The sequence below is a fragment of the Dipodomys ordii genome, unplaced genomic scaffold, assembly GCF_000151885.1.
Source record: "Dipodomys ordii isolate 6190 unplaced genomic scaffold, Dord_2.0 Scaffold18, whole genome shotgun sequence".
NCBI classification, from domain to species: Eukaryota; Metazoa; Chordata; class Mammalia; order Rodentia; family Heteromyidae; genus Dipodomys; species Dipodomys ordii.
In genome coordinates, this window is record NW_012267234.1 from 11066683 (window position 1) to 11090109 (window position 23427).

A 23427-nucleotide genomic window follows, 5' to 3' on the forward strand; every position below is an offset into this window, starting at 1 on the left:
CTGTGGCTCAAGTGGTAGAGCGCTAGCCTTGAGCTGAAGAGCTGAGGGACAATGCCCAGGCCCAGAGTTCAGGCCCCATGACCAGACCCCTCCCCCTCCCCCCCAAAAAAAATGAAGGCTTGGAAGTATGGCTCAAGTGGTAGACAAAAGTAAAGCAAGTCAAGTTTGAGGTCCCGAGTTCAAGCTCTGGTAGCTTCAAGAAAAAAATCAGCATTAGGTATGTGCCACTATGCCTATAATCACAGCAACAAAGAAGGTAGAGATTGGGAGAATCACAGTTCAAAATCAGCTCCAGGGTGCTGGGAAGGTGGCTCAGTGGGAGAGCGTTTGCCTTGCATGCATGAGGCCCTGGGTTCGATTCCTCAGCACCACATAAACAGAAAAAGCCGGAAGTGGCACAGTGGCTCAAGTGGTAGACCACTAGCCTTGAGCTGAAGAACTGAGGGACAGCGCCCAGGCCCCATGACAAAAATTAAAAACTCAGCCTCCCAGGGTGTGGGGTAGGGTGGGAATTAGCAATATTATCTAAAAAAGCAAGCAGGTAGCACACACTTGTAATAATAGCTATTCCAGGAAGTTGAAATAGAAGGCCAGCCCACACAAAAAACATGAGACTCTATCCGAAAAATAAAGAAAAATGTTGGGAGCATAGCTCACGTGGTGATGCTCAGGACTGACCTGTTAGGGGTAGAGGGGTGTAAAAAAAAAGCCTCACATTATACAAAACAGTATGTTGAAAACAAACTTTACAACCACTGGGGGGGGGGGTGTAAATTGTGGAGGTAGGAGGGAAGGGATGGGGGATGGTAGGGGGAAAACAAAGGAGGAGGCAACAATGCTCAATAGGAAATGTACTCATTACCTTGCTCATGTAACTGAACCCCTCTGTTCAGCATTTTTACAATTAAAAAAAAAGTAAAAAAAAAAATAAAAAGCCTCACATGTAAATTCATTGAGCCTACTTTATGTTTTAGGCCTATTTTACTCTCATTTTCCTATTTCCAGGCACAATGAAAGTTGCAAAACATACTCAGATTTATCTCCTAGTTTTTCAGTTTCTTATTGTAAGTGGGAGAGCACAAGGAGATTGAGGGACTGGAGAAAATCATTTATGCTGTAAAGCAAGAATTTTTTCTTTTTTCTTTCCTGTCATGGGGCCTGGGCACTGTCCCTCAGCTCTTCAGTTTTACAGCTAGCGCTCTACCACTTGAGCCAGAGTGCCACTTCCGGCTTTTTCTGCTTATGTGGTGCTGAGGAATTGAACCCAGAGCCTCATGCATGCAAGGCAAGCACTCTTACCACTGAGCCTCCTTCCCAGCCCAATGCAAGAAATCTTGAGTTCAGTGTTCTATTTGGGGAGAGGACAGGACTCAGAATGCCTCAGACATGCAAACTGTCTCTAAGGGAGGAAAATGAGAAGACAGAGGGTTTACACTAAACCTACAGTGTTTTTGTTGCTTACTCACCAACAATCTGTGCAGACAAGACATTTTTATCAGCATTAATGTCATCAACCTGAAACAAAAAGATCGTTATCAGAGGAAAACCATGTCATTTCTAGAAAAAGTACCAACACCAGTGCCAGCCCTGTGCTTGCCAAAAGCTAAGCTGCTCCCCAAAGAAACTGCCCACTATTCCCTATTTCTTCTTCTACCTCCTTCCAACCATGCCAAACTTCCAAGCAGAGAAAATTATCTTATCACACACACCATGGCCAGACCAAGACAAAGCACTAAATCACTCAATCCACAAGAACCAAGGACCCAGGGAGGCCTTGTTTCTAGAAACAGTTCTAGGTCATGCTTTGACGCCAGAAAGAGAACAAATCAACTAGAGATTTTTTTTTTTTTAAAAAGGAACTCAGGAACGGGGAGAGCTCTCCAGATGAATAATTATATAGCTGTTTTCTTAGTAAAGCATCAGATGGAAAGAAGTCTCAAAAAGCATATTCAGAGGAACAAGTCTAACACCAAAACTATCAACTGCATGTGATTCTGTGTCTAGCTACTCAAAATGTAGCTAGTTAAGTGCCCTATTGGGGCACCATTACATTCTAAGATAGCAGCAGGCCCTTCCTAACTGGCTTTACTGCAGGCAAGGCAATGCCAACGCCAAATCACCACCACCACCACCACGTTCCATCTCTTCCCATCTCTAGGGAAAAGAGACTGAAGCAACACAAAAATCCCAAAGCAGAAGCAATGCCCATACTAGGAATTGAGTTGATCAAAACTTTGCCTTCCCTGTGGTCATTATTTTGCTTTCTTCCTTGGATTCACTCTCCTGTTGCCTTTTAAAAAGAGGCTCAGGCACTTACAGATTCATACGATGGGGGAGTTGCAGGTATTTGAGGTGGATGGATGTTGGGAAAAGCCTGGTAAGTCCCCATTGGCAGTCCACCGAAATCCGACTGCAAGTGAAGAAGAGCAACATTAGATACACTGCTCCCAATTTCTGAGATTTGTGTATGAAAAGAAAGAGGAGTGTGTATGTAACTTGAGATCCCCAAGGAAGAATAAAGGCCTGGAAGGTCCCCCAAAGAACTCCAGATTTCTAAATAGCTGTAGGCAAAAGCTGTTCCTCAGCTTGCTAAGTCAAATGCTTTACTGTGTTATAAGCAAAAACTCATCAGACTTTCTTACTAGTAAGACCAACATCTTGTCAACAAAAGCAGTTTTTCAACTTCATAATAAATGATCCTTACTCATTTTTGGAAAAAGTTACTGCAAAACAGCAACAGGTACTACAGATAAGCCTACATCAAGTTTTATTAGCACTATCTCTTCATTTTCTACTTTATTACATAAGGCTGAACCCAAAGATGTTTTCTGAATTTTTTTTTTTGGCCAGTCCTGGGGCTTGAACTCAGGGCCTGGGCACTGTTCCTTAGCTTCTTTTGCTCAAGGCTAGCACTCTATACCACTTGAGCCACTGTACCACTTCCAGCTTTTTCTGTTTATGTGGTACTGAGGAATCAAACCCAGGGCTTCATGCAGGCTAAGCAAGCACTCTACCACTAACCCACATTCCCAGCCCCATGTTCTCTGAATTCTAGTAGTAGTTCCACAAGATAAACATAGGCTAAGACCAAATGTTCTCACTGCTCTATGTTCCTGTTAACCTATAGTTCGAGTCTTACACTCACTTTATACATGTACTTACTGGTCCCTTTGGCAGTGGATATGAGAAAGGAGTATTTGGAGATGGCATGGGCATGGGCATGGGCATTGGCACTGTTCCATCAGGTCCACCAACAGGTGCCGTAAACCCACCCCCTCCTCTTCCAGGGCCACCTTTCTTCACATCATCTGTGAATCCAACATCAATAAGATCTGTCTCTACCCCAGGAGGAGCTTCTGCCTAAGAAAAATAAAGATGCCAAGTCATTAACCCACATCCAAGGGCCTAGCAACAGAGGGGAATTAGCATGTAAGTGTCTACTGCAGTGCTCTCAGCATCCTACACGGGTAGAGGAAGTGCATGCAAAACTAGTCAGATGGAGATGGGGAAAAGCTGGGCTCCAATGCAATGTGACCATTTCCCAGGGAGTTCTGGAACTGTGATGGACCTCCACAGGTGTTCCGCAATGGAAAGAAGGGGGGAAAAAATCTAAAAAGCTAAAAAACCCTACCTTGGCCAGCTTTGGATACTGGCTTCCACCAGCAAAAATGCTGAGTAACAATACTCTATTTGGCAGAGTACCTCCCTAATGGGAATACTCAGTTATGTGTGTGTTGTTACCAGTCATCAAACTCTTAAAGAGCTTGTTTGTGGATGGGGCTTCTACCAGATCCCACTGTTCTTAACCACTGAATGATTACTATTTATTTACTGTCCTTCTACTGTAAGGCTCTCAGGACAGTGATTTATGTATCTTTGTATTCTCAGCTTTCTACACAGCAGACAAAATAGACATCTTAAGAGTATTCTCCATAGGAGTCTCAATACCTGCAATTTCATGGGAAAGCATTTTACACATCTGTACTAAGGTTTATACATTCTCAAGATGCTTATGGTTATTCACCTAATCCAATTTCTTTTTTTTTTTTTTTTTGGTCAGTTGTGGGACTTGAACTCTGGTCCTAGGCACTGTCCCTGAGCTATTTAGCTCAAGATAAGCACTCTACCACTTGATCTACAGATTCACTTCTGGTCTTCTGGTGGTTAACTGGAGATAAGAGTTTCACATTCCTGCCCAGGCTGGCTTTGAATGGTGATCCTCAGTTCTCAGCCTCCTGAGTAACTAGGCTTATAGGCCTGAGCCACCAACGCCCAGCATACACCTAACTCAATTCTTAAATATCTTGTGAGATATACAGGCATGATTTATGGCTTCTCCAAAAGGCACTAACTAAAAGTCTTCAACTCACATTAGGAAAAACAATATGGTGATTTTTGTTTAAAGAAAGTTCTACCAAGAGATTCAATTTCCTCTGTGCTCTGGGATAAACTTACCATGACCACTGAGTCAGGTTCATAGGGCACATTGTAATTCTTGGCAATTTCAATCAGGTATCTCTCCACCAGGATTTTGGGTGGGGCTTCCACACTCAGTTTGTGCATTAGCTGTAAATGAAAGACCACGGTTAATATGCATCTATAGGCTGGCTCTGATGGCTCACGCCTATAATCCTAATCATTACTCAAGGAGGTTGAGATCTGAGAATAGCAGTTCAAAGCCAGCCCCAGCAGGAAATTCCCTGACACTCTTATCTGCAATAAGCTACACTCTGGCTTAAGTGGTAGAGTACTAGCATTGAGCAAAAGAAGCTCAGGGACAGTACACCCAGGTCTAGAGTTCAAGCTCCACAACCAGAAAAAAAAAAACAAAAAAACATCATACAGCAAGCTTAATCTTTTCTCATTTTTTAACTTAGTTCTTATAGGTCATTAAGAAAGTTTCAGCCAGGCTCTGGTGGCTCATACCTATAATCCTAGCTACTCAGAGTCACAAGTGGAAGGGTTGGGCACAGGAAAGGAACTGCCAGCCTAACAGGCCTCTTCCTCATCTCGCTATGAAATGTGTAACTATCAATAACTAAGCCAACAAGTCACCACAGCAATAATCACGCTGACTCACATCCACCAAATATGTACATTACCCTGTCATTCACAGTTCCGATCTGGTTGGTCCTACATAGCTTGCCATATTCTTTGCTATACTTGGCACAGAGCTGATCAGCAACCTACAGTGAAAAAAAGAACAGTAAATAACCCAAACTCTTCCCATGAACTGTTTTACATTTCTTCCTTTCAATAGTAAACCTGGGGGCTGAGAAGGTGGCTCAGTGGTAGAATGCTTGCCTCGTATGCATGAAGCCCTGGGTTCGATTGCTCAGTACCATATAAGCAGAAAAAGCCAGAAGTGGCTCTGTGGCTCAAGTGGTAGCTGCCTTGAGCTGAAGAGCTGAGGGACAGTGCCCAGGCCTAAAGTTCAGGCCCCATGACTGACAAAAAAAAAAAAAAAGTAAACCTGGTTCTATTACAGGGTTTCCAAGTCTACGAGTTCTTTTAATCAGTAAGAGACAGCCAAATACCACATTTTATTTATAACCATTATGATATGCACCACCAGAATTTTGCACAAAATCAACATCAAGATGCAAATACAGCTGCACCAAGTGCTCCCATGGGGACATACGCTATACTATTACCAACTTGTAACAGAAGAATCCTGATCAGAAAAGCTAGCCGTGGCTGCCTGAAGGGAACAGTGCTTTGCCAAGATAAAAAGGATGATTAAGTTGGGTACTAGTAACTTACTCCTGTAGTCCTAGCTATTCAGGAGGCTGAGATCTGAGGATGACAGCTTGAAGCCTGTCCATGCAAGAAAGTCAGCAAGACTTTTAACTCCAATTAAGCACCAAAAAACCCAGAAGTGGAGCTGTAGCTCAAGTGATAAAGTGCTAACCTTTATCAAAAACAACTCAGGGACAGAGCCCAGACCTCGAGTTCAAGCCCAAGAACAGGTGTGGGTGCGTGCATGTGTGCACACGTGTGTGTGTGTGTGTGTGTGTGTGTGTGTACACACACACAAAGATAATTAGAGATCAACTGAATACTAAAGTGCATTCCATAAAAAGAAAACATGGCCAGGCACTGGTGGCTCATGCCTGTAATCCTAGCTACTCATGAGGCTGAGATCTGTGCCAGCCCGGGCAGGAAACTCCATGAGACTCTTCTCTCCAATAAAACACTAGAAAACCGGATCTGGCGCTGTGGCTCAAGCAGTAGCGCGCTCGCCTTGAGCACAGGGAAAGCGCCCAGGCCGAGTTCAAGCCCCACAACCAACCAAAAAGAAAAAAGAAAACATGTACAGAGGCCTTCTGTGAAAAGAACATGGCCAATATGCAAGCCTAAAATGCAATCCATGAGCCTTGAGTGCAGAGCCCAAGGAAAGAGTACAAGAAATATGGGCCATGCACCTGTAAGGTTGCCTACCACCTTAGGAGTGGCCTATCACCTTAGGAAGTGGCAACTGGTGAATCAACAGTTTAAGGTTAGCCCATGCCAAAAAGCTTGTGAGACCCCTATCTCAACTAACAGATGGACATGGTAGTAAACACCTGTCAGCTAAACAAAGGTTGAAATCAGGAAAGAGTAGTTCCAGGCAAGCTCTGGCAAGAAAGTTCACGAGACCCAATCATGACAGAAAAAGCTTAACATTATCATCCCAGCAACAGTAGGAAGCATTAAATAGGATCTTGGTCTAGGCAAGCACAGGCAAAAAGCTGGGCGCCAGTGATTCATGCCTGTAATCCTAGCAACTCACAAGGCTGAGATCTGAGGATTATGGTATGAAGCCAGCCCAGACTGGAAAGTCCTGAGATTCTCATCTCCAATAAACTACCAAGAAGCTCGATGTGGAGCTGTGGCTCAAGTGCTAGCCAAAGAAAAAATTTCTACTTGTATAAGGTTAATAAATAATGGCCCATCTCAAAAATACATCTAGAAGTACATAGAAAGTTGGCTTCTTAAAACATGTTTTTCTTGGGTTAGGAAGGTGGCTCAGTGGTAGTGCTCTGCCTAGCACACATGAAGCCCTGGGTTCGATTCCTCAGTACCACATAAACAGAAAAAGGCAGAAGTGGCACCGTGACTCAAGTGGTAGACCGCTAGCCTTGAGCAAAAGAAGCTCAGGAACAGTGCCTAGGCCCTGAGTTCAAGCCCCAGGACTGGCAAAAAAGTTCTTCCCTATGATACAAGATCTGGAAATGAGTAAAGAATTTGTGTATTTTAAAAACAGCTGAAGAAGGGTACAAAATACTTAGCCAAATAACCACAAGTGGCTTACACTAACCAACCTTCCTAACAACATGAAGAAACTACAGACATCACTGAAACTGGTTGTACTTACTATTTTCAACTCAGCCACTTCGGACTGAAGCCGAGGAGCAGCCCAGATCAGTGTAGACACAGATTCATATAGACCAGGATCTAGCTCCCTAATCAAGGATAAAGTTAATTAAATTTAATTAGTTCTTTAATTAAATTTATTGTTTATTAATAATAAATGTATTTAATTAATTAAATTAATTCTTTCACATAGGCCAACAAAATCCTAGCTTTTCATTTTTCTTTGTGTTGATTATGGGGCTTGAACTCAGGGCCTGGGTGTTGTCCCTAAGCCTCTTCGTGCTCAAGGCTAGCACTCTCTCACTCAAGCCACAGCACCACTTCTGGTTTTTGAGTGGTTAATTGAGATAAGAGTCTCATGGGGTCTTTTCTGCCCAAGCTGGCTTCAAACGGCAACTTTCAGATCTGAGCCTCCTGAATAGCTAGGAGTGAGCCATCACCACCTAGCCAAAACCCTAGCTTTTCTGTCATATACTTGTTAGGACTGAGAGTGTGGCTCAAGTAGTAGAGGGCTCACATATCAAATGTGAGGCCCTGAGTTCAAACTCTACTACCACCAAAAAAGTAAAACTATTTCATAAATATTCTTAACTCTGGACTTCTAGCCATTTTGTTGTTATCCAACTGGGGGGGGGGGGAATTAAGTAATGAGTCTATCAAAGTTGGTAAATAGCTGAATCCAGACTGAAAGGTAGACTTTTAAATTTCAGATCCTTTTCTGGAAAGACATCTTCAAATAGCTGATGGAAAAAAGACCAGGGAATGTGAAATGCCCCGTGGTGCCTAGCACCCTACATCTACATGTACAGTTACTCCAGTCTCAACTCCCAGAGGTAATCTTACTTCATGGACTGGATGAGGCCAAACCGGGCCAGCAGCAGGTCACAGTACAGCTCTAGGATCTCCATGGCCTCCACGAGGTAGTCCTCCCGGATAATGTGCTCCACGCGGATCCGAGCTCGCTCGTCCTTCCCAGCAGCCAGGTAATCAGCAATCTCCTTCCTTGCTTTCTGAGCCAGTTCCGCTAATGCACAAAGCCCAGTTACACAGCAGTAGTCAACTGGGTCTTGTACCCCAACAGAACCTGGATCTTTCTATATCCTAGCTCACATTAATCCCGTAGCTAATCTTCTCCAGCCTCAACTACTCTGGCATTTGCTGCACTGTGTACATAAGAACACAGTATAGGCTGACCTGGCCAGCACATTAAGAAGACAGAAAAAAAGTTTCAGAACACCCTAGGGATACCAAACTCAGAAAAGGTTCTGTCCCTCACTAAAATGGCACCGAATTTCCAGTTAACCTATTTCCATTTCCCATTAACCTCTTCTAAATCTTCTACAACATCCTTTAAAATCACCTCTAGATTTCATACTAAATGCTAAATAGGTGTTACTAGTTGTTATTGTTTAAGAAATAATGGGTTGAACACAGATGTAAATTTTTTTCTCAGTATTTCTGATACACAAATGCATATGTATGAATAGACTGGGTCCTTTCCTCTTTAACAAAGAGACCCAGCCTAGCCAGAAAAGGCAGAAATTCTAGGCGGGAACATAACTCAATAAAGTACTTGCCTAATGTGCATGAAGCCCTAGCCCTAGGTTCAATCCCCAGGACTACAAAAAAAAGGAGGGAGCAGAAATGTAACTGAGATTGAGATATTGGTACCTGGGGAAGTATTCGTGGAAAGAAAAGATAAAAGCAATCATACACTACTCACTTTTTTTCTTCTCCAATAGTTTAAGACGATTTATGACTAATCTCAGATTGACTCGTAAACGCTCAGCTTTAAATCCAGAGCCCAGCATGCTGTGCTGTTCCTCCTAAAAAAAGAAGCAACACACTATTTTGAGTCAAACTTAATCCAGGACCTAACACCACGAGAGGAGATTATTTAACATAATAAGCCAAAGTTGTTTTCTAGAAAACTTATCAGAGGAAGATAATACTGAAAGCAGGTGAACCAGTGAGAAGGCTACCACCATAGTTCAGACAAGGATCTCCTACAGCTTACACTGGGGGCAATTAGCAGTGGCATTTGAAATCTGGACTTGAAATCTATAAGGATTGTGATGGATGAAATGGGTATTTTGGTATTGTCATAGGAGGGGCATGACAAAAACACAAGGGAGCCGGGCGTTGGTGCTCACGCCTGTAATCCTAGCTACTCAGGAGGCTGAGAACTAAGGATACAGTTCAAAACTAGTCCAGGAAGGAATGTTCAAGAGACTCTTAGCCCCAATTAACCACCAGAAAACTGGAAGTGGCGCTGTGGCTCAAATGGTAGAATGCTTGTCTTAAGCTGAAGAGCTCAGGGATAGTCTCCAGGCCCAGAATTCAAGCCCCACAACCGACAAAAAAACAAACAAGCAAACAAAAAAAAAACCCTACGAGGGGCAAGAGCTCCTCCTGCTTCTCAGCAATCTCAGCAAGGCTTAACAATGAAAAAAGATTAAAGTTAGGGCTAAATCCAAAGCTATTCTTTTTTTCTTTTTTCTTCTTGACAGTCCTGGAGTGCCTGGGCCTGGAGACTATCCCTGAGCTCTTCAGCTCAAGGCGAGCACTCTACCACTTGAGTCACAGCACCACTTCCGTTTTTCTGGTGGTTAATTAGAAATAAGAATCTCAGGAACTTTTCTGCCCAGGCTGGCTTTGAACCTCGATCCTCAAATCTCAGCCTCCTGAGTAGCTAGGATTACAAGTGAGAGCCACCAGCACCCGGCCCCAAAGCTCTTTTCTTTTTTCTTTTTGCCAGTCATGGGACATGAACTCTGGGCCTGGGCCCTGTCCCTCAGCTCTTCAGCTCAAAGCTAGCATTCTACCACTTGAGCCAGAGTCACTTCCGGCATTTTCTGCTTATGTGGTGCTGAGGCATCGAACCCAGGGCCTCATGCATGCAAGGCAAGCACTCCACCACTGAGCCACCTTCCCAGCCCCACCAAAGCTATCCTTAATTCCTCAAATAGTACTGGCTCAGCCTTTGGGATAAAAGCAAGTACCCAGTACCACAGAATATTAACATCTACTCCCCTACACAGAGTATAAAAGAGGAAGAAAAGTTGGGGGGGGGGTACTACAGAAGTCTAGTGCAGAGCGTTATTTGCCAAGTGTTTCACAGCAGTTAAGGTAAACAAAACAACCCATCTATGGCTGGAAAGGTGGCTCAGTGGTAGAGTGCTTGCCTTGCATGCATGAAGCCCTGGGTTCGATTCCTCAGCACCACATAAGCCAAAAAAGCCAGAAGTGTCACTCTGGCTTGAGTGATAGAGTGCTAGCCTTGAGCTGAAGAGCTGAGGGACAGCGCCCAGGCCCAGAGCTCAGGCCCCATTACCAGCAAAAAAAAAAAACAAAAACAACCCATCTACTCTAAGATGTTAGAGTATACAACTGCACACTGACCTCTGTGTATTATACTCAAGATATTGTCATTTTAATTTCTCATTTTTTCTGGCCTCAAACTTCAGAAGATGTAATATCGAAACAAAAGCTAGGCCCATCAAAGTGGCTAGGCCACTGGGCCTCAGTGGCTCAAGCTTATAATCCTAACTATTCAGGAGCTGAGATCTGGAGGACTGAGATTTTATTTTTTTGGGGGGGGGGGTCCAGTGTGGGGCCTGAACTCTGGGCCTGGGCGCTGTCCCTCAGCTCTTCAGCTCAAGGCTAGAGCTCTACCACTTGAGCCACAGCGCCACTTCCGGCTTTTTTCTTTTTGCTTATGTGGTGCTGAGGAATCGAACCCAGGGCCTCATGCATGCAAGGCAAGCGCTCTACCACTGAGCCAACTTCCCAGCCCCAGGACTGAGATTTTAAGCTGGCCAGGACAAGAAAGTCAGCAAATCTCCATCTCCAAAATAACCAGCAAAAAAGCTAAAAGACTGAGTTTAAGCCCCAGTACTGGGCTGAGCACTTGTGCGCACGCAGGCACACATACACACGCGCACACAAGCAAGCACACGCGCGCGCACACAAGCAAGCACACGCGCGCACACACACTCTCTCTCTTAAGAAACTGAGAAACACCTTTGAAATCTCACTTAAAAAAAAAAAACCTTGCTAATCAGGAGGCTGACTTGTGAGTATCAAGGACAGAAGCCAATACAAGCAGATAAATCCTAGAGATTCTTACCTCCAATTAACTAGGAAAAAGCTCGCTACTAGGAGACTGAGAGCTGAGGACTGAGCTGAGACTCCCACTTTCAAGCCCGCCCAGGCAGGAAAGTCCACGAGACTCGCATCATCTCCAGTTAAAGAAGTCAAACCTGGAGCTGTGTTCAAATAGCAGAGCATTAGCCTTGAGCACAAAAGCTCAGGGACAGCACCCAGATAGTTCAAGCCCCAGAACTAGGGGAAAAAAAATGTACTGAATGTTCTGAAGAATAAACTCTGGAGAGTTAGAAGCATTAGTATTTTCTCATGCATTTCTATATTGGTGAATACTTTCAAAAACTGTATTGACATATATTGGGTAAAAAACTTTTTTAGATTCTTTAGTCTCATTTTTTTGGGGGGGGTTCGGTCGTGAGGTTTGAACTCTGGGCCTGGGCGCTGTCCCTGAGCTTCTTTTGCTCAAGGCTAGCACTCTACCATTTGAGCCACAGCACCACTTCCGGTTTTCTGTTGGTTAATCGGAGATAAGAATCTCAGGGCTTTCCTACCTGATCTAGCTTTGAACTGTGATTTTCAGATCTCTGCCTCCTGAGTAGCTACAGTGAGCAACTGGCAATAATGAGTTTTTAAATAAGAAAACACAGAATAAGAGAAAAAAGTACTCTTGACTATGAGTCCATCATGAGTCCTATACAGATCTTGCAAAATTTTAGTAGACAATAACTCTAGCTTACATGGATAAATCAAATGTGCACATCTAAATTAACATCTCTAAGAGAAGTATTAACAAAAACTAGCCCTTAGCAAGTGGCTGGTGGTTCATGCCTGTAATACTAGCTACTCAGGAGGCTGAGATCTGAAGTTCATGGTTCAAAAGCCAGCCACAGGGGCTGGGAAGGTGGCTCAGCGGTAGAGCGTTTGTCTTGCATGCCTGAGGCCCTGGGTTCAATTCCTCAGCACCACATAAGCAAAAAGAAAAAAGCCAGAAGTGACGCTGTGGCTCAAGTTGTAGAGCGTCAGCCTTGAGCTGAAGAGCTGAGGGACAGCGCCCAGGTCTAGAGTTCAGGCCCCACAACCGGACCCAAAAAAAAAAAAAAAAAAAAAGCCAGCCACAACAGGAAAATCCGTGAAACATTTTTTTTGGTCAGTCACAGGGCTTGACTGCCTCTCAGCCTTTTCACTCAAAGCTAGTACTCTTAACACTGGAGTCACAACTCTGTTCCCAGTTTTTGGGTAGCTAATTGGAAATAAGAATTTCATGGAGCCAGGCACTGGTGGATCATGCCTGTTATCCTCACTACTCAGGAGGCTGAGACCTAAGGATACAGTTGAAAGCCAGCCCAGGCAGGAAAGTCCTTGACTCTTATTTCCAATTAACCACCAGAAAACCAGAAGTGGTACTCTGGCTCAAGTGGTAGAATGCTCGCCTTGAGCGGAAAAGCTGAGGGACAGCGCCCAGGTCGAGTTCAAGCCCTAAAACCAACCAAAAAAAAAAAAAAAAGAATTTCATGAACTTTTCTGCCTGGGCTGACTCTGAACCGTGATCCTCAGATCTCAGCCTCCCAGCCTCCTGAGTAGCTAGGATTACAGGTGTAAGCCACTCGTGCCAGGTGCATGAAATTCTTATCTCCAATTAACAAAAAACCCAGAAATGACCCAGTGGCTCAAAGTGGTACAGTGCTAGCCTTGAGAGGAAGAGTTCAAACCCCACCAGCTACAAAAAAAAAAAAAAGAAAAAAAACCCACCTGTAGTCCAGCATGGGTGGCTCACACCTGTAATCCTACTCAAGAGGCTAACATTTGAGGATCAAAGTTCAAGGTCAAAGCTAGGCAGGAAAAGTCCCTGTGACTCCTATCTTCAATAAGCTACTCAAAAAGCCCACAAGTGGAGCTATGGCTCAAGTGGAAGCTCAGGGAAAGTGCCTAGGTCCTGAGTTTAAGCCCCAGGACCAACACCAAAAAAACAAAACAAAAAACACCTTTAACTACCCAACTAATCAAATCTGAGCTGTAAGTACAAGCAGAATTATAGCATATGACAGCCCTTGCCCAGCATATTCCACAGTCCTAGGATTATCCTTCAGAATTGGAAAGAAAAACAAATATGGCCAAGATATTTGTCTTTGTCATTTTAGACATCAATTTAGCAGTATTTAATGAAATATATGCTTTATGGTAAACTACATATACCTTAAGACTCAGGAATCCTACTTCAGCACATATACTCCATCAAAGAAGTTTGTGCACAGAACCAAAACACACAGGTATAAGAATTTAATGGGCTGAGTACTGGTGGCTCACATTTGTAATCCTAGCTATTTGGAGGCTGAGATCTGGGGATCCCAACTCAAAACCAGCCTGGGGAGGCAAAGTCCATGAGACTCTTACCTCCAGTTAACCACCAGAAAACTGGACGTGGAGCTCTGTCTCAAAGTGGTAGAGTTCTAGCCTTGAGCAGAAGAGCTCAGGGATAACACCCAAGCCCTGAGTTCAAGCCACATGGCTGGGGGAAAAAAAAAGAAAAAAAAATAATTTAATGGCAGTAAATAACATGGGTAAAACAGTAGCCAAAAGTGGGGGGGGGGGGATTAGGATTCTAGGCTCAGAATCTCTCTCACTGAAATAAGCTATATAAAACTTGAACAGAATTCATGTAGCAGCTATTTCAAGACTGGAAAAAGTGAATAAAAGCAAACAGAAGCACACCAAGAATTTGAAGTACCAAGAAACCTTCAGTGAGTTAATCACCTTTCTTGCTTCTGTTGCTCCCTAGAATGAATGCAAAGCCACATAACCCAGAACTGAGCATGAGCACAGACAGAAAAGACATCAAAAGGAACTCTTGTTTTGAGAAGCTGGAAAGGAAATCCTTGATTTCAGCAAAGATTGTAATACTTCAATCACATCGGAAAAGACAGTCAAGGCCTTGAATACCCAGTACCACCAACACACACATACCAGATTTTAAACTGGAATACTAAAAAGTGATTAACCCAAAAGGCAGGACAGCAGCAACAGTAATGAAAATAGAACAAAATAAATAATAAATTGGTAGCTCTACATTCAAACATTCAGTAACTACACCAATAATTAAATACTAATAGTATAAACAGACCAAGATTAAAAGCTGAGTGCTGGTGGCCAAGGCTTGTAATCCTAGCTACGCAAAAGGCTGAGATCTGAGGATCATGGCTCAAAGCCAGCTGGGGCAGGAAAGTCACACTAACACTTCTCTATTATTATTACTTTTTTAAAAAATATTTTTTGTTTATGTGATACCAAGGAATTGAACCCAGGGCTTCATGCATGCTAGGCATGCAATCTACCACTACCCCACATTTCCAGCCCTATTACTATCTTTAAGTAGTTTTACAAAGGGGTTTCAATTCAACTGATCAGTTATGAATACAGCACATCTTAAGCAATGTCACTGCCATTCTCCCTCATCTTTCCCAACTACACCCATACCCTTAAGTTATGTGGTTACATTTTCAGATGTGTATATTGAATATCACCTTATTCATTGCCCTTCCTCTCTCCATTCCTCTAGCACTTCTTATAAATTAAATGGTGTGAGCAGACTTAAGTGTGGCTACAGTGTTGCAGTTGAGAAATGCAACATGGCAGTAGAAATATGCACACTACGGAACTAGGATGCATTTTCGTAAAATATAGTTAAATCCCTTGAAAAGCAGTTAATGTACAGTGTAACGGGAAATTAACTGTATTTTCACTATAGATTATAATAAAATCTCTACTGACCAAGCCAAACAAGATTGAAAATTCAGTAGAAGAAATATTTGCAAAATGGATAGCATGGTATGTAATTTATAAGGAAGTATAGACTTCAGAATTCAAAAACTATTGACAATTCCTGGGAGCCGTCATAAATACTGGAATGCATGAGCATAAATTATGAAGCATCTTTGTATTAACTAGCTTCTCAAGATATGAACACACTACCAAAAAAAAAAAAAAAAGCCTGGCACTGATGGCTCACGCCTGTAACCCTAGCTACTCAGGAGGCTGAGGTCTGAGGATCACATTTCAAAGCCAGGTTCAAAGGCAGCCAGGACAGGTAACACGTCTCTGAGACTCTTATCTCCACTAAATTACCAAAAAGCCAGAAGTGGATTTGTGGCTCAATGGTAGAGCTCTAGCCTTGAGCATCTTAAAAGAAGCTCAGGGAAACAGCCCAAGCTGAATTCAAGCCCCAGGACTGGCACCAAAAAACTAATAAAGCCAGGCACCAGTGGCTCACACTGAGATACTCAGGGGGCTGAGATCTGAGGATCACGGTTCAAAGACAGCCTGGGCAGGAAAGTCTATAAGACTCATTTCCAATTAACCACCAGAAAACTGGAAGTGGTGCTGTGGCTCAAGTGGTAGAGTGCTAGCTTGAAGAGCTCAGGGACAGCACCCAGAGCCCAGAGTTCATGCCCCACCACCGACAAAAATAAACAAATAAAATAATAATTTAAAAAAATAACCTACTGAATTTACTTCTCCTTACCAGGGGTTTTCTTCGGATATATTTTTAAGGCTACACTCACTGATCATGCGCCTTAGCAAGTCCTTTCACCACATTGCATCAAACTGTAAAAACTTCACTTGAATGGCTGCCTAATATCCCACTACCTATTTTATTTCCCCAGATTTCTGACATTTATATAATAATAATGCTAAAACAGACTACTTTTCATGTCTGTAAAACAATTTAGACTACACTTTGTTTTCTACTTTTACTTTAAAATCAAAACACACTACATGTTACCGAGGTACCAGTGGCTCACACTTGTAATTACAAACATTTGGGAGGCTGAGACTGGGAGGATCATGGCACAAAGACCAGCCTGGATAGATATCTGAGACTTCCTCTCAGTCAGAAGCTGGCATGGTGGTGTGCACACATCATCTTACCTACACAGGGAGATGAAGATTAGAATGATCACAGTTCCAAGCCAGCCTGAACAAAAGAATGCCCATGAAACTGCATCTCAGCAAAAAGAGCTGGGCTTGGTGGTGCCCACCTGTCATCCCAGCTATGGTGGGAAGCAAAAATATATGAGGACTGAAGACAAGGTGTTCTATCAGGCAGGAAGCAAGACCCTCTCTCAAAATCACCCAGTGTAGGAACACTGCTTGAGGATGGCTCAGCAGTACCTGCCTAGCAAGTAAGTGCAAGGCCCTGAGTTCAAACCAAAGGACAAAAAAAAAAAAAAAAATCCATACTACCTATCACTGGAACTCGATTCTACCAAGTAGACAGTCGTCAAGGATCCTTAAGCTGCAGATCCTGTAGAAGTCAGAAATACAGGAAGAGACAGAGATGTAATATAATTTAGAGAAAATGGTAACACCATTTTAAACATAGTGTTAAGATCTAAAAAGCTGCTGGGTACCAGTGGCTCACGCCTGTAATCCTAGCTACTCAGGAGGCTGAGATTCGAGGATCATGGTTCAAAGCAGCCCGGGAAGGAAAGTTCATGAAACTCATCTCCAATAAATCACCAGAAAACAGGAAGTGGTGCTGTGGCTGAAGTGGTAGAGCGCTAGCCTTGAATTGAAGAGCTAAGGGACAGGGTCCAGGCCCAGAGTTCAAGCCTGACGACTTCTAAAAAACTGGGTGATTTTAAAATGTTATTACTGCTTTGTAATGGTGGTTCATGCCTGTAATTCTACTTAGGAGGCTGAGATCTAAGGATCAAGATGGAAGCCAGGCCTGGCAGGAATATCTATGAGTGTCTGATCTCCCATTAACTGCCAAAAAATTGGATGTGGAGCTGTGGCTCAAGTGGTTCTGGGCTAGCCCAAGCCATGAGTTCAAGCCCCAGGGCCAACACAGACATGTGCACACTCGCGCCGCGCACCCCCCCCCCCTCCAATTCACAAATTCCAAATTACGGTTTTATCTTTTTTTTTTGGTTGTGAGCTTGAACTCATGGCCTGGACACTGTCCTGAGCTCTTTTGTTCAAGGCTAGTGTTCTACCACTCAGAGCCACAACTCCACTTGTGATTTTCTAATGGTTAATTGTAAATAAAGTCTCACAGCCCTTCCTGCCCAGGCTGGCTTGGATTCTCTGTCCTCAGATCTCAGCCTCTTGTGTAGCTAGGATGACAGGGGTGTGGCTCTGGTCCTCAGTTTAGCTTCTAGTTAACTATTAAAGCAAGTCTTTCCATCCAAGAAAATAGAATTCCTAGAAGTTGTAAAAAAAAAAAAATCCCCCATGAACTAATGGTTTGAGTACAATAGTCAAAAGGTTGGGTGGGAAGGGGAAGATGCTGGTGCGTATAAAGTTGAAAGAAAAATACCATAAAAAGTATAGTGGAAACAAGACTGGATTTGAGTTCATCGCCTTTCTCAAACTAAATAAGGAGACAATGCTGGTGCTCTTAGGTCTGTTCCAAGTTTTCTGAAATTCAAAAGTTAAAAATACCAAGAAGCAACGTACCTCGGAAGCTGACTTGATGAAAACCCCTTTGTACAATTACTTTAAAAATCATTTTAAAAGAAGAAGAAGAAGACGTAGTAGTAGAGGTAGTAGTAGTCTAGGTAGAAAAAAAAAAAACACCACACAGCTTGCAATCCTCCACAAGGGCTGCTTAGCCCTGCCGTGGCGGAGGCAGGGAACCGCGGCGGGGCCTCGGGCGCTTCTCCCACGGCGAGCCGGGCGCACGCGACTGCCTTCCCGGGGCGCACCCACCTCCCGCACCCGGAAAAGGCAGCGCAGACACCAACCACAAAGAGAGGAAACAAAGCCCCGGGTCACGGGCTCGGCGCGCCGCAGGGGGGGTGTGCGGAGGGGCCCGCGGCCTGGGGCGTCCGGACCCCGAAGTATCTAACGGCCACGGGGACACCGGTCACCCCCAGAGTGCTGGGCCCGCGGGGAGCCGCGGCGGGGGCGGCGCCCCGAGCCCGCGCCGCCACGTTTCCGCCCCCGGGAAGACGCCTGGGGGCCGGGAAGACGACGGCAAAGTTTGGTAACGGCGGTGTCCGAGACCAAGCGGCGTCCGAGCAGCTGGCCGCCCCGCCGCGCGCATCCCGCCCCGGCCGCCCCCCACCCCGCGGCCCGCCAGGCCCGACCTCCGGCCTGACCCCACTTCCCGGAGTCTTCCCTTCCTCCCCGCGCTGACACTCCGAGAGCCACTGGAACCGCGGGCCCTGCAGCTGTCTAGGGACTGCTAAAGTCCAAGGCGCAGAGCAAGAGGAGACAGAGACCCCTGAGACTGAAAATGCCACACTCACCTAGCTGAATCCAGACGTAAAAACGGGAAAAGCGACTTCAGACGGGCCACTGAGCATCCAAAATGGCGACTCCCTCGGCCTCAGCACAGCAAGCGCGGGCGGAGGGATCCAGGCGGGGGCGGAGTTAGACACGCCCTTCTCTTCAGGGATTGGCTGCAGCCTCGCCGCTGCCGGAACCCACCCGCCGAGGTCGTAGCGTCTCGGGCCTTAGGCTTCCTCTAGAGCCAGCGCAGCTGGGGACTACTTCCCGCGGCGGAGGCGCGGGATTTGACATCGGAGTGTTTGTCAGGTGTCACGCGGGGTTTGAATCGCCTGCTGGGGCGCGCCCTGGAGTTCGCCCTGGGCTTGGTGAGGGAGGCGGTGCCGGCTCTGCTAGTCGGTGCTCCGAGCCCCATTCCCACTTTGCTGCAGCTCCTAGAAAAACCGGCCCCAGAGCTGCTGGCGACGCCCAGGGTTCCTCGCTGAGATTTGCTCGCCTCTGCGCCGGCCCGGGACGGCTTTTCTCCGCGTCCCGGTTTCTGCCCCGTGCGGCGTGGCGGCGGGTTTCGTTCCCTCTCGGGCAGCTTGCCTCTGTTTACCCTCCGTCTCTCGGTTACCAGCTGCGGCCGCTGCTGACCCCTCCTCGACCCCACCCCCACCCCGTTGTAAGCCAAGCCCGGTGACCTTTCGGAAGTCAGACTTCCCGCGATTTCCCTTTACCGTTGAATTGAGCCAACTTTTTCCTTTGAATACCTTTTTTCATGTCAAGCCCATGTTCTCGGTCTAGGGGCTGCCTGAGCCTTCGACTGTTCAGAAGGAGGTGATGATCCTGCCCCCTGGTGTCGAGGCTGCCTCTATGGAGGCCAAAATTGGGTTTGCTTCGTTGTTGTAAGGAGCTAGGCATGAACCCTGAGGAGTTAACATGAATTGGGACGTACTGTCTTTTTTGTTTTGTCTTTTGTGCAGGTCCTGAGGCTTAAATTCTGGGCTAGGAGCTGTCCCTGACATTTTTTTTAATTTTTTATTGTAAAGATACTATACAGAGGGTTACAGTTACATGAGCAAGGTAATGAGTACACTTCCTATTGAGCATTGTTACCCCCTCCATTGTTTTCCCCCTACCATCCCTTCCCTCCCTACCTTCCCCAGGTTCTTTTTTTTTTTAATTGTGGTTAAGTGATTACATAATTTCCGGAAATTCACAGTATTATGGAATAATGATGCTCATTTAAAGTCACAAGTACATTCTAACTTTCCTGGAGCAAATTGTCTATCACAGTCTATAACATATAACGGTGTACACATATACACCACACATGTGATCAGCAGCATGGGGATATTTAGTAGTGGTTTGACCAGATGAGTGGGAGTTCTTTGTTTCTTAAGTCCTGTTAGTTTTGTCATATCAGCTAACATTTTGGATTTAGCATCCACTTATCAGGGAAACCATGTACCGTTTGTCTCTTTGCTCTTGGCTTACCTCGCTCAACATGATTCCTTCTAGCTCCATCCATTTCCCTGCAAATGCCATTATTTTGTCATTTCTAATGGCTGCATAATATTCCATTGTGTTAGATACCACAATTTTTGGATCCATTCATCTGTGGTGGGGCATCTGGGTTGTTTCCATATCCTAGCTATTGTGAACAGTGCTGCAGTAAACATGGACGTGCACATGTCCTTGTATATTGGTTCCTGTTGTTCAGGGTAGATACCTAGAAGTGGTATGATTGGGTTGTAAGGGAGTGTCCCTGACATTTTTTTTTATCAAGGCTGGCACTCTCCACTTGGGCCACAGCTCCACTTGGGGCTTTTTAGTGGTTACTTGAAGGTCAGAGTCTCACAGACTTTCCTTCCCCTTCCAACTGCAATCCTCAGATCTCAGCCTCTCAGGATGATTACAAGTGTGAGCCACTGGCGCGGGGCAAAAAGCACCATGTTCATAACCATATGCAGCATTTCCATACAGAACTGGGTTCCAGGAACTCAAAATATATGATATTTAGCCAGAGGTTGTGGCTCACGCCTGTAATCCTAGCTACTCAAGAGGCTAAGATCTGAGGATCCTGGTTCAAAGCCAGCTCGGGCAGGAAGGTCCTTGAGATTCTTATCTCCAACTAACCACCAGAAAACTGGAAGTGGCACTGTGGCTCAAGTGGTAGAGCACTCACCTTGAGCTGAAAGCTGAGGGACAGTGCCCAGGCCCAGAATTCAAGCCCCAAGACCAACCCTCTCCCCCCCCTAAAAAATGTATGGGCTTTTCCCTAGTAAATTCATACACATTGGGGGAGGCGGGGAGAGAGAGAGAAGTCATTCCTGTAACAAGTCTGCAAGGCAGACTACTCTGATTTAAAGATCTAAGACACAGCCAACTAATGTAATGAGTGGGGACCTCATTTACATACGATTTAAAAACCAATTGTGGAAGACGTTGATATAATTGGGGAAATTAGATTATGAACTAGATTCCAAATATCCTAAAAATTGTTATCTTGAAAGAAAATGCCCTTTTTATTTTTTTCTTAAAGAAATGATATTGTAGGGGTAAAATAGCAGCAAAAAAACTTGGTAAGTTTTAGTCAGATGGTAGCTACTATTGTACTGTACTCTGCATATGCATGCCTTTCAATATTAGGACTATTGCATGTCTTGTGAACAGTATGTTCATACCACTCTTTTGCGTTCTTAATGATGCAAATAACCTGAAAAATAAAAATCAAGCCACCTGTAATCCTAGCTACTTGAAGACAGAGATAAGGAGAATTCTGGTTAGAAGCCAGCCCAGGAAAAACATTAGTGAAACCCCATCTCAAAAAATAAGGGGGGAGGAGGGGACATGCTGGTACAAAGCTGCTAGTAATCAGCTATGTAGGAAGGGTACGTAGTTGGATTACTGTCCAGGCTGCCCCAGTCAAAGAACTTATCTGAAAAATAAAGCAAAAAAAAAAAGTGTGGGGGGCACGGTGTTAAGCAGAAATAAGAACTGAGTCAAAGGATAGGTACATTTAAAAAAATTAATAGATACTGCCAAATCACCTTTCAAAGAGGAACTATCCATTTGCACCACTAAATATGTCATCAAGCCCCAATGTAGTGATATAATTTACTTAGAAAAGTAGTTCCTACTCACGAATTCTTTGGATTCTGCATTCATCACCAATGTCCTGAGTTTTATAAAAATATACTTGTTTAATTACGTAGATCTCATAATATTTCAACTATGAGATGTAGCATAACCAGCCAGTGACTCAGACACTATCTGGAGGTAGGGAAGGAGAAGCCATAGCTCTGTTCTTAGCTTGAACAGGTTGGTTTCATTCAGAAATTAAACAATCAGGGCTGGGAAGGTGATTCAGTGGTAGACTTGCCTGGCAAGCATCAGGCCCTGGGTTCCATTCCTCAGCACCACATAAGCAGGAAAAAGCTGGCAGTGGTGCTGTAGCTCAAGCCTTGAGCTGAAGAGGTGAGGGACAGAGCCCAGGCCCAGAGTTCAGGCCCTATGACCAACGAAAATAAATAAATAAGCACAATCAAAAACAAAATGACAATTTCACCTGGAAATTTTATTTGATGTTAGGACAGGACCTACCACATTACTATGGTTAACTAGCCATCTATTCTTTTCTACATAAATCATGATAACTAGTGGCTGTAACTTAAAGCTGATAAAACTTTTGAACCCTAAAATAAGTCTCTCAGTAACATACCTGCAGACCAAGCCTGTCAGATATGTTTTTGAATAGCTCTCCAGCTAAGTATGCCTTTTACATTCTTAAAGGCTGGGAAGACAGGAGTGTATATGGGGTAGTAAACATAGGTTGCTCTTTGCAGGAAAAGTTTGCTGACTACTGCAGTAAAAGTAAAGTAGTACTTACACACTGTTAAAAAAAAGGAGGAGGAAGGGACAAAAAGACTTTATATTGTTTTAACTACTAACTTAATTTCATTGGGAATTGAATTCATACTCTCACAGATGCTAAGCAAGAACTCTACCACTGAACTACGTAGTCAAATCAGCATATATTCTTGCCCAAAATATTCTAAATGCTTACAGATTCAGTGAAAATGTTTTCACTGTCTGGCTATGTAGAAATTGGATATTTTAATGAATTAAAATGTTCCACTGGTGGGTGACATTGTCCAAAAAAAAAAAAGAAATGCACTCTTTACCTGACTTATGTAACTGCAATCTCTCTGCACATTACCTTTATAATAATAAAATTTTTAATGTTTGCTAACGTTAAGCAATTCCTATCTAAACATCCCATTCTACATAGATAGATATATTTACTACAGCAATGTGGAAGACCAACATCTTTTAATACTAAACAAGATGTAGACAATGACATGCATCATCTCACTGGAAATTTGTGGGCAGGGCAATTTGCAAGAATGCTTTAGGCAAATGTTAGGATGTGCCATTTTTATCAGCAAGAGTTAGCATTTTTACTAGTTCCGCCTTTGTGTAGCCAGTAATTATAAAATATGTTTGCCTACTGCCGTTAGAAATTCATTTTAGCACAGCTCCATGAAAACAGAGGCCGAATGACGACGGTCTCTATTTGACAAGTTAGGGCAATGACTTGTCCAAAGTCACAGTGCGGAGCAGGTTACCAAAGCTGAGCTCTTCAAAAGGGAGGTCTGTCTCCTTCCCTCCGCTCCCCCACCGTCCCCGGAGGACGCGGGGGAGCAAGGGGGCACGCACAGGGCCGGGACGAGGGCAGGGGTATCCCGA

General features: G+C 44.3%; 1 protein-coding gene across 3 annotated transcripts in view; it reads right to left on the reverse strand.

Annotated features, from left to right (window-relative positions):
* Ist1 (increased sodium tolerance 1 homolog (yeast)) overlaps positions 1-18823 on the reverse strand; it is a 20397-nt gene extending 1574 nt beyond the window's left edge. Inside the window, exons 1-9 of one of the 3 annotated variants that reach the window (XM_013012876.1) lie at positions 18714-18823; positions 9080-9182; positions 8200-8380; positions 7358-7445; positions 5103-5186; positions 4456-4566; positions 3163-3360; positions 2318-2410; positions 1467-1515 (exon numbers count right to left, since the gene is read on the reverse strand). In XM_013012876.1, coding sequence (XP_012868330.1) covers positions 1467-1515; positions 2318-2410; positions 3163-3360; positions 4456-4566; positions 5103-5186; positions 7358-7445; positions 8200-8380; positions 9080-9167 — 892 coding nt within the window. In that variant the 5' untranslated portion in view covers positions 9168-9182; positions 18714-18823. Of the gene's footprint in view, positions 1-1466; positions 1516-2317; positions 2411-3162; positions 3361-4455; positions 4567-5102; positions 5187-7357; positions 7446-8199; positions 8381-9075; positions 9183-18713 lie in introns of those variants that run through there. The other 2 variants (XM_013012878.1, XM_013012877.1) reach the window with 2 other exon arrangements.
* Between the last annotated feature and the right edge of the window lie 4604 nt (positions 18824-23427).